This window comes from Petromyzon marinus, unplaced genomic scaffold (genome assembly GCF_048934315.1).
Source record: "Petromyzon marinus isolate PM22_M1 ecotype Great Lakes invasive population unplaced genomic scaffold, UKy_Petmar_22M1.pri1.0 PM_Scaffold_133, whole genome shotgun sequence".
Taxonomy (NCBI): domain Eukaryota; kingdom Metazoa; phylum Chordata; class Hyperoartia; order Petromyzontiformes; family Petromyzontidae; genus Petromyzon; species Petromyzon marinus.
This window is the reverse complement of record NW_027423095.1, coordinates 1-11,387: the sequence shown is the minus strand read 5'-3', so window position 1 is coordinate 11,387 and position 11,387 is coordinate 1. Positions and strand designations below refer to the sequence as shown.

The following is an 11,387-nucleotide window of genomic DNA, read 5'->3' as shown; positions in this document are numbered from 1 at the left end:
GGGGCGGAGAGTGACGTCACCGAGCGCGCGCGCCCGGCACCGCAGGCAAGATGGAGGACCGCACGTGACCGCGCGCCGGCCAATGGGGAGAGCGAGCAACGCGCGCCGTCTCTTGCTTCCCGCGCTTTTTTTTGTTTGTGTGCATAAATTAATTAATTAACAGGGTAGCGGTATTGCACAAACAACACACAAACAACGCCCGCGACCTCCACACCGTTCGCAACAACACTGCCCCTCTAAAGAATAAAACACGATGCAGGCAAACGTTTCGGGTAATAGCTCTTTTATTAATTGCAGCGAATGAAAGAGAAAAAAATCGTCTAATTTTCCCCGCACCCCTCCTCGTCAGCGCGAGCAAAGTCATCTCGCATTTTGCGAATGTGGCGGGGGGGGGGCGGTAACACTGCGCTTGCTCAAAGTTATTTTCTAAAATGCTGCGAATGGAGAAGACTCGAACCGCGCGCGTTCAACGCGCGGGCGGAGTGCACCGGAAGCTTTGCGCTTTGTTTCAATGGGGGACAAAGGCGGCGTGCCCCCTCCCCCATTGCCTTAACTGGCCCGCGCCTCCCACCCCTACCGACTCGACTGGCCCACCTCCTACATTGATTCCATTGCCCCCCCCCCCACATCGACTCCATTGGCCCGTGCCCCCCCATTGACTCCATCCCCCCCTTCCATTGAATCCATTGCCCCCCCCCATTGACTCCATGCCCCCCCCCATTGACTCCATTACCCCCTTCCATTGAATCCATTGGCCCCCACATCGACTCCATTGGCCCGCGCCCCCCCCATTGACTCCATCCCCTCCACCCATTGAATCCATTGGCCCGCGCCCTCCCCCATTGACTACATTGCCCCCCCTATTCACTCCATGCCCCCCCCATTGACGCCATTGCCGCCCCCCCCCCATTGACTCCATTGCCCCCCCGTTGACTTCATTCCCGCCCCCCATTCACTCCATGCCCCCCCATTGACTCCCATTGCCCCCCCCCATTGACTCCATTACCGCCCCCATTGACTCCATGGGCCCCCATTGATTCCATTACCCCCCCCCCCATTGACTCCCATTGCCCCCCCCATTGACTCCATTGCCCCCCCCCCCATTGACTCCATAAACATAATATAAATACATGTTAAGAATATTCATATTCTTATCTCTTTCGGTAAAGTCACGTTGAAGGGAAACAATAAAATATATAAAACTATATATTTAATTTTCACGTTGAAGGGAAACAATAAAATATATAAAACTATATATATTTTATTATTTTATTGTTTCCCTTCAACGTGACTTACCGAAAGAGCTAAGAATATGAATTACTGCAGTCACGAAAGCTTTAAATCAAAATGTTAAGAATAATTGACTAAATGAATTAAAAGTTTAATGAGCGGAAGCGAAATAAATGTCCACAGGCTCAGAGAGCTCCATAATCAAGATGTTTTTTTTGGGGGGGGGTTAGAGATCGCGTAAATATCATAGAGATTAATCTGAAATCTCGTGGAAGAGCGTTCCATAGCCCCGTGAAGAAGCTGGGTCACCCACAGACCGCGAGCGCATTGCGTGTGGCACAAGGAGCTCAATGATGACCCGTGCGTGTGTTGTCCGAGGGCTGCCAGGCCTCGAGAGAGTGTAAGCTTTGACATTCTCCCTTCGTGAACGCTTCGGCGGTTCACTTGGTGGTGGAATAATTTGCGCTTGCGTGGCCACAATCACACTCCCGCACTGTGCCGTCTTTAATGTTATCAATGAGTCTCCGTCTCTACGAATCTCTCTATGCGTCTTTATGTACCTCTAAGGTAGCACCGTCTCGTGTCCTCCCCACGCCAACAGCCGTGATCTATCCACTGCTGGGATGAATTTCTCTATCTCATCGCTCCATCTCCACGTTGGGGGGGCGGCGGCTGCGTGCTTTTTGTTCATGTTTAACGGCTGGCACGCAAACGCAAAGTCTCCACACCCACCGGTCGTCAACATCTTCTTCCGACCGAAGCGGACTTTGTTTCTCAAACAGTCAACACGACGATGCGCGTCGTAATGAATGACCGTCGGGGTTTTTGTTTTTAAAGAAAATAAACGTGAACGTTTGCCCGGGATTCACAAGGTGAAAGTGCCTCCGCTCGCAAGTGGGCGTGGCCACGAGCGGAGGTGGTGACGTCACCAACGGTTGCCCCTTTATTTGGCGCGAAAATTTAAGGGTTTCCATGACGACGAGCCGTTACAAATGAACTTGGGCGCGCCAATGTCAGCAGATAAACAATGGTCGATAACAGTGGCCTTAAAATGAATACACGAAAGGCGATGTTTAGGGAAATGGGCCTCCAAAGAATACTTTAAAAAAAATTTTAACTGATGAGCATCTTTCAAAAGACGGATGTCTTATAGAAGACGCATTCCGGAAGACGCCTTCCGGAAGACGTCTCCATCTTCCGGAAGACATCTCAATCTTCCGGAATACCTTTCCATCTTCCGGAATATTCTCCATCTTCCGGAAGACGTCTTCCATCTTTCTGAAAGATATCTTCCAAAAAACGTCTTCCAGAAGTCGTCTTCCAGAAGACGTCTTTATAAATTTAGATGGTTATTATTTTATATTACTCTTTGGTTCTTTCGGTAAAGTCACGTAGTTAGAAAAAAAAATAATCGGTCACGACGTTTCGATCGCAACACAAGCGACCGTCATCAGGTGAGACAATCACAGCAGGAAAACTGCTGAAGCACTGCTGCTTCAGCAGACCATCCAGCAGTAGATCGAGCACAGCTGCTGATGGAGCACAGCTGCTGATGGAGCACAGCTGCTGATGGAGCACAGCTGCTGAAAAGCACTGCTGCTTCAGCAGTTTCCCTGCTGCGATTGTCTCACTTTACGACGGGCGCTTGTGTTGCGATCGAAACGTCGTGACCTATTATTATTTTTCTACCCACGTGGCTTTACCGAAAGAAGCAAAGAGTGTGTATTCCTGCAGTCACGAAAGCTTCAAATCAAGATCGTATTTATGAACTTACACTTTTATATCTTATGTACATAATTTTGTTACACTCTCCACACCGACGCGAAACACATTCTCCTGCGGAGGGAGCTGGTAGGAACGTTGGGTTGCTCGGTCAATGGCCAGGGTCAACGGCGGCACCACGTGGTGCATTCCGCAAATTTGCCCGACTGTGGGGGCGGGCACAAGCCGGCGTGAGTAGGTTAAACGTTGCGTTTTATAAGGGCACCACGGTGTGACCAGCCCCTCCCCACCCAGCCCCTCCCCTCTCACCCAGCCCCACCCCCCCACCCAGCCCCACCCCTCCCCACCCAGCCCACCCAGCCCCTCCCCACCCAGCCCCTCCCCACCCTCCCCACCCAGCCCCTCTCCACCCTCCCCACCCAGCCCCTCCCCACCCTCCTTACCCTCCCCACCCAGGCCCTCCCCACTCCACCCCTCATTCTCTGGCCTGTATGCTGTAAAGGACCCTTGCCCACTACCCTTTACTTTTAAGGCCATATGTTACTGACGAATGAGTTTAGACTTAAAACTTTCGAGACTGCAGGAATTCATATTCTTGGTTCTTTCGGTAAAGTCACTTAGAAAACAAAACTCCACCTGAAGAAGACCGCTTGTGTTGCGATAGAAACGTCGTGGGTTTTTTACTTTTTAATTTTTTTACGTGACTTTACCGAAAGAACCAAGAATGACGAATTAGTGTTTTATTTGCACTTGTCTACCACTGCCAACGCAGCAGCATGACCACCAAATAATTTGTGTAAATATTTTTGCTTTTCACCAGCTATGCCCGATCACCAGCTATGCTCTAAGTACTGCTGGATGGTCTTCCCAAGACGTCGCTACCCCCCCCCCCCCCGCGGTCCTTCGACGCAACGATCCACCGAGCCCTTGCACGATGGCAGCAGCCAAGACACAAACAGGCACCTGATTCAGGTAATTTATTACAGATTAGACATCTTTACAATGTATATTTATCACTATCAGCTCATAATCCCCGTCTGCTCAGGCTGGGCTTAGCTCGCGGTTGCCCAATCGACACTTGACACAGTCGCTGTAGCTGCAAACTACAGTAGCAACATTGACACAGACCCACACCGAAATCGTGACTCCACAATCTGCTAGGCCACACCGCAGTGACGGGGCCGGGGCTGCGGCCAGCGGAGGCAAACGATGAAGGGGTTGCGGCGGCGGCGAGCTACGCCAGCGTTTGACCTCATCGCAGGTGCTGGGGGCCGGAGGTACCTACCACCGTCACTCATCGTGGACCCACTCGGGGAAGGGGGGGGGTCGGGCGCAGGGGGTGCACGCTATAAAAACCGTACGAAACCGATTAATCAGGCGGTAGGTGCGTACTAGGTGCGCGCAAGCGGAGCTAAAACTACATCGAGAGACTCTTTCTCAGAAACTCGACTTCCAAGGCCACGGCGCGGGACGCCCGCGTAGGTCGGCGTCCGACGATGGTGGCGATGGCGATTGCGATCGCACGCTGCGTGAACGATGACGTGAGGAAGCTCCGGGGCCACCGTGTGCTGACCCCGGCATGGCGGAGGTACGAAGTGGAGGTCCTACGCAGCGTGTGCAGCTCAGCCGGGGTCATGCTGGGCTCGTAGGCAGAACGGCGACACAATGACGGACGGCCATACGAGTCCACGCAAAGGCCACCCGGCTACGGTTAAGGCCGGCTTTGTTCACCAGCCGAGCATCTGAGCAGTGACCACAGTCGATACGCTGCCCACTCCACCGTGTCTCCACAACTCTACCAATGTTGTTCCACCTTCCCGCGTGGACGCCGCTTATCGGTGGCTCGGTGAGCACCGCACCGCGTCGGGCTCAAGTCTTTGGGCCGATTTGAGGCCACGTTTGCGTGCGTGCGCGCGTGAGGGGGGTGGGGGGAGAGATCAGCTCTGTTCCGGCGGGAAGGCCACGTCGATGATCTGGCTGTAGTGGTCCACAAAGTGGACCTCAAGGCCCTCAGTGATGTACGACGCCAGATCCGAGAAGTCCTTCCGGTTCTCCGCGGGGAGGATCATGCAGGTGACGCCCGCTCGCCGCGCCTGACGCACGCGCGCGTGGGGGGGTGTGAGTTAAGAGTGCGGGTAAGGGTACACAATTGTGTAAGGGGGTATCATGGTGGCGAGATGTTAACTACTTCGCCTGGTATACAAGAGGTTGTGGGTTCGATCCCAACCATGACGCCTGTATATTTGAACTTTGCGTGTTCTCCTTTTCCAAGTCCTTAGATTTTTTTCCTCCACATTTAGAAACATGCGTTTAGAGTATTTGGCTGTTACACATTTACACACGATAAGCTACTACGTTGAGCTATCATTTGTACCCAGGTCGCTTCTTAAAAACAGCTACATAGCTCAGTGAGCCTTAACTTGTAAAATAATACTCACCGCGATGGTCTTCTCCTTGATGCCGCCCACCGGGAGGATTTTGCCTGTGAGCGACACCTCCCCCGTCATGGCGAGGTCCTGCCGCACGGCGCGGCCCAGTGCCAGCGACAGCAGCGCCGTCACGATGGTGCAGCCGGCACTCGGCCCGTCCTTGGGCGTCGCACCCTGCGAGCGCACAATGATAAAGATTCCCCCACATAGCCTTCAGCAGAACGTTGGGGCAAGTGCTGTTCACGAGCACCTATGAAGGCCGGCGTATTTATGTTGAAATTAGTTCGCATTGCACGTAGCCAACCGGAAGGACCACAAACTCAACACAAAAAGCAGTTGTAAAGAAATGAATTTTCAATCTAGATTTAAAAGTTAATAGCTCTTTTAAGAGGGCCAGGACCATGCCTGGCCTGCTTTGTCCCTTAGCGACGATGTTTACACATCACAACAGATACCAATTTGTGACCGAGTCAACCTAGGGGAGGCACAGGTCTGGTTCAGGTATTCGTCACAGACGTTGGCCTTGAGCAGGAATCGAATTCGGGTCACTGGGTTTGTACACACACCCACAAAGCATGCACACACGCCCACGCGCACACCCACACGAAATGTACCTCAGGCACGTGGAGGTGGAGGTGCGAGCTGGTGAGTGTCTCGTTGCCAGGATCGTGCTGCATGAGGAAGGAGCGCGCAAACGTGTACGCGATGCGCGCGCTCTCCTTCATCACGTCGCCAAGCTGCCCCGTCACCTCCAGCGTCCCTTCCTTGGTCTCGGGGTCGCGGGGTCGGCGCAGTGACGTCTCCACAAACAGCGTCGAGCCGCCTGGGGTCGGCGAGGTTGAGAACGCGGTTACATCACGGTTGCGCGTCTGAAACTCAAAACGAGCGGGCTGTCGTCTTGTGCCGCCGTCACGATCCAAATTTCCAAAATACAATTTTAAAAAGAAGTTACACCGTAAATTAGTCAACGTGGAATCACACACACAGCAGCCATCGTCGCCTCCTACTAAGAAACCAGGGCAGGCCGTCCCTGTGACGATAGCCCTGCGCTGTAAGAACGATACCGCCCATACCACATTTACTATATAATCATGATTTTTGTTATCACGCTGGGGGAGACAGTGCTGTAGACAGTGACGGCGGTGGTGGGGGTGGCAGCGAAGGGGGCGAAGGGAGGGAGGGGGGGGCGAAGGGAGGGAGGGGGGGGCGAAGGGAGGGAGGGGGGGCGAAGGGAGGGAGGGGGGGCGAAGGGAGGGAGCGAAGGGAGGGAGGGGGGGCGAAGGGAGGGAGGGGGGGGCGAAGGGAGGGAGGGGAGGGCGAAGGGAGGGAGAGGGGGGCGAAGGGAGGGAGGGAGGGGGGGGCGAAGGGAGGGAGGGGGGGGGGCGAAGGGAGGGAGGGGGGGCCTTTGCGACGCACCCATGGCGGTCCACGCCAGACCCATGACGACGCCGGGCGGCGTCACGTCGTACATGCGGTCCACGGTGAATACCGGCTTCCCCACAAAGTCCTGCAGGTTCCCGGTGTCCACGGTGACGCTCTCCGCATCACCCTCCACAAGCCGGAACGCGGCCTTCCGGAACACCTACACCACGACCGCCACCACCGTCATCAACACCACCAATTACACATAGCCATCAGCGTTGTCAACACAAACACCAATACCATTGAAAACGTGCCCTTTATGACACTACCCGAGCCGGAATGCGGCCCTCCGGAACACCTACAACACTACCGTCACCAACACCAACAATCTCACACAGCCATCGGCATAAACATCAATACCACCACCAATGCCGTCACTGCCACAAACGGGATGACGCGCTTTCACTGGCCCTCCACCAGCCGGAGCGTACTTCCTTTGCAGTACTCACTCTGTCTCACTCTCTCTCACATGCTGCCCTCTCTCTCACCCTCACAATCTCACCTTCTCGATCTGCTTCTGCAGGTTGCGCACGCCGCTCTCCCTGCAGTACTGCCGGATGAGGATCGCGAGTGCGTCCGCCGTGATGGACGCCCGCCCGTCCGTGAGTCCCGTGCCTGTCTGCACTTGTGGCACCAGGTACTTCTACGGTGGGGGGGGGCGGCGGAGAGGGGGTGGGAGATGTTGAGTTGTGTGCGCATGTTGAGGGTTGTGATGAAGTGTGTGAACGTGATGGTATGTGGGGAGCGGTGGTGCAGCGGTTAGTGCACTGCGCTACGAAACCGGCGACTCGAGTTCTATGCCAGCTCACGGCCACCAACACCAGTGACGATTGTTTGAACCGGTCCAGGGCCTTCCCTAGGTCGATTCAGCCCCTTGGTGTGGTGTGAACATCGCTATTGGGGAGAAAACGGCGGCCGGATGTGGTGCTAGTCACCCACCCCCAGCTTTCGTAGGTGCTCGCTAGCTGCACTTACCCTAACGGCCTGTTAAGAAGGCTATATGGCGGATCTTTGTCCAAGTGTGTGACGAAGCGTGGAGTGCGATGGCGTGTGCAAGACGCGGTGTGTTCGGCAAGCTGTGGACTGCAACGAAAGCGCGCGACGAGGTCCAACCGCGCGATGGCGTGCGGCTGCGCCACACGGTACACGTGTGCCGAGGTGTGTATAGGACGCGCGCACGTGACAAGGGTGCGTGCGTGCGTGTGGTTTGTGTGACGAGGCGAGTTCGACGACGCGCGTGCGGCGCGACGAGAGGTGAGGAAGAGGTGGATGTAATAGTTGCCTCGGCGATGGCGAGCTTCTCCTGCGCCACGTATCCCGACACAGCGATCATCTCCATGCGGTCTCGCAGCGGCTCGGGGATCGTGTCCAGCACGTTCGCCGTGCAGATGAACAGCACCTTGGGGGAAGGTGGGTCAAAGGGTCAGGGGTCAAGTCAATCCACGGGTCAGCCAGTCAAGCATCAAGGTGCGATCCAAACCCCAATGCCTGTATATTTGGAGTTCTCCCCATGGTCGTGTGGATTCTTCTCAAGGTCCTCCGGGATTTCCCTGCACATTCTGGCTGCTATAAATGTCCACATGATAAGCCACTTCGTTGAGCTATTATTTGTGGCCAGGTCGCTTCTGAAAAAGAGCTATGTAGCTCAGCGGGCCTTACCTGGTCAAATAAAAGTAGTAATAGTTTGATGGAGGGAGGTGGAAGTTCAACAGGGGTCACGGGGTCGAGCGGCCTCACCTTGGAGAGGTCGATGGTCACGTCGAGGTAGTGGTCTAGGAAGTTGGCGTTCTGCTCGGGGTCCAGCAATTCGAGCAGCGCGGACGACGGGTCGCCCTGGTAACCGCGGCCAATCTTGTCCACCTGGTCGCCGTGGAAATGCGCACAGCGACCACGTTACCGGGGGAACGCATTCTCGTGGAGTGGCACTCGGCTAAGCAAAGGAGACCCCGCATTTGATAAATATATCGGAGAAAAAGAATGAATTCAAGATCCTTATAGAAATAAACAGTGAAAATAATTTAAATTGGAATTAGTTCATTGCTTTAAATCTTTTCACACAACTGATCCCCGTGGCATGAATGCCAAGCATGACGAGAGCCATGCGTTACTATTCTGTTTACAAGCTGTGAAATCTGTTCCTTTGCTGAGGCTGAGTCGATCTAGGGGAGGCCCAAGACCAGCTCAGGTAATCGTCGCTCGTGTTGTCCGTGAGTGGAAATCAAACTTGGGTCACTGGGTTCTCTAGCGCAGCGCACTAACTGCTACACAGACAACAAAGACCTCCCGTGTAGCCTTAACGGACTGTAGGGGCAAGTGCTGTTAGCGAGCACCTATGAAGGCCAGCACGGCACACAAGGGGGTGGGGGTGGCTAACACTAAGCCTGGCCGCTTTTGTCTCCCGAGTGGTGACGTTTACACATCGCACCAGGTGCTCATTTGAAGCCGAGTCGACTTACGGGAGGCCCAGGACCAGTTCAGATAAGTCACTGGTGATGGCTGTGAGCGGGAATCAAACCGTACATATACACAACAAGCGCTGTGGAGGTGACATCACCCCCACAGCGCTTGTGCTAGGCCAGGTGGACTTTGAGGCCATGTGATGTGTGGGAGGCTTGCTGACTGGAGGTCACGGCACAGGCCCAGCTGCCATGGGTTGACTGAGATGACTGGCAGATGCCCCACCTGTGTCCCCTACTGTGCCAACTTGCTGTATTTTAGCCACCCGGCGCTCTGCTCGTTGTTGTGAGCGTCGCTCCTCTGCCCTCTGTTGTTGTTGGAGGGCGATTGCCTCCAACTGACCAGTAGCGTCCTTCACGAGCCTCCTCCATAGGGACCGAACTTGACACCGCTTGTACCAGTCATCAGCAGGTCCACTCAGCTCCACGTCCTCCTGTACCACATCACTCCATCTCTTCTCCAGCCCGTGCCGTTTAGCCCCCTCTCCTAGCCAAACAGAACCTGCTTGGGCATGCGGTGGTTGGGCATGAGCACACAGATACACACGCGCGGGGTTCTCACCTCGTCGATGAGGATGAGCGGGTTCTCTGTCTTGGTCTTTTTCAGGCACTGGATGATCTTGCCGGGCATGGCGCCCACGTAGGTGCGGCGGTGCCCCTTGATCTCGGCCACGTCCGTCATGCCACCCACACTAAAGCGGAAGTACTCGCGGTTGAGCGCGCGGGCGATGGAGCGTGCAATCGACGTCTTCCCCACGCCGGGGGGGCCGTGGAAGCACAGGATCTTGCCCTGCGTCGTGCCGCGCAGATGGCTCACGGCGATGAACTCCTGCGTACGTGCGTGTGTGTACGTGTGTGTGTGTACACGTACGCGCACGTACGGTAGGTAGTGGGGGGCGGGGGGTAGAGTGAGATCAGGGTGGGGGAAAGCTGTGTGTGTACTCGCGTGCGTGTGTGTGTGTACACTATGGGGAGAGGTGGTGCAGTGGTTAGCGCACTGCGCTACAAACCCAGTGACCTGAAATCGATTCCCATTAACGGCCAACACCAGTGACGATTATTTGAATCAGTCCTGGGTCCATTCAGCCTCAAATGAGTACCTGATGTAGGGTGTAAACATCCCCTCCAGAGAGATAAAGCCGGCCGGGCATGGTGCTGGCCATACTCCTCGTCTACTGTGCTTGCCTTCGTAGGTGCTTGCGAACAGCACTTGCCCCAACATTCTGTTCAGGCTAGATGGGGGATCTTTGTCTTTGTGTCCAACGAGCAGTGGTGCGGTGGTTGGTTAGCCCACTGCGCTACAAACCCGGCCACGCAAGTTGGATTCCCGCTCACAATCAACATCGGTGACGATTATCTGAAACGGTTCTTGTTGTGGTTGTTGTGCTTGTGGTGTATTTGCTCCGTGGCTGTGGTGGCGGTGGCCGTGGTCCCCACCAGGATGCGGGCCTTGATGTCATCCATGCCGTAGTGGTCCTGCTCCAGGACTTCGCGCGCTCGCCCGATCTTTAGTGTCTCCTCGCTCACGCGGCCCCACGGCACGCTCGTCAGCCAGTCCAGGTAGTTCCTCGTCACACTGAGGGCATCATACGTACCACATCATCATACCAACATCATAAAGACAGAGATGTAACATGTAGCTGTAACAGACTGTTGGAGAAAGTGATGATCATGAGCACCTATAAAGGCCGACATGGCGCATGAGGGGATGGATGTGGCTAACACCACACCTAGCCGCCTGCCTTCGTCTCCCGAGTGGCGATGTTTACATACCAGGCCAGCTACTCATTTGAGGCCGAGTTGACCTAGTGGAGGCCCAAGACCGGTTCAGATAATCGTCATTAGTATTCTTTGGTGCTTTTGGTCCAGTCACGTAGATAGAAAAAATAGAAAAAAGATAACAACCACGGCGTTTCGATCGCAACACAAGCGGTCGTCATGAGGAAAAGGGGGTTAGCCTCTCAAGGCAAGCTGTTGATAAAGGCGTAGCCTAAGTGTTTTCTACCTACGTGACTTTATCGAAAGCACCAAAGAATATGAATTCCTGCAGTCACGAAAGTTTTAAGTCAAAATGTAATCGTCATGAGTGTTTGCCGTGAGCAGGAATCTAACTCAGGTCGCCGTGTTC

At 54.7% G+C, this 11,387-nt stretch overlaps 1 protein-coding gene across 1 annotated transcript; it reads right to left on the bottom strand.

The window, feature by feature from the left end:
- Positions 1–3,914: 3,914 nt before the first annotated feature.
- LOC142922652 (lon protease homolog, mitochondrial-like) lies at positions 3,915–11,341 on the bottom strand. The gene is made up of 9 exons (XM_076063484.1): positions 10,697–11,341; positions 9,822–10,088; positions 8,541–8,663; positions 8,086–8,202; positions 7,306–7,446; positions 6,798–6,963; positions 5,996–6,204; positions 5,391–5,555; positions 3,915–5,045 (listed from the first exon to the last, which is right to left on the bottom strand). The coding sequence occupies exons 1-9, from the start codon at positions 10,721–10,723 to the stop codon at positions 4,890–4,892; spliced, it is 1,371 nt and encodes a 456-aa protein (XP_075919599.1). The 5' UTR covers positions 10,724–11,341; the 3' UTR covers positions 3,915–4,889.
- Positions 11,342–11,387: the final 46 nt, after the last annotated feature.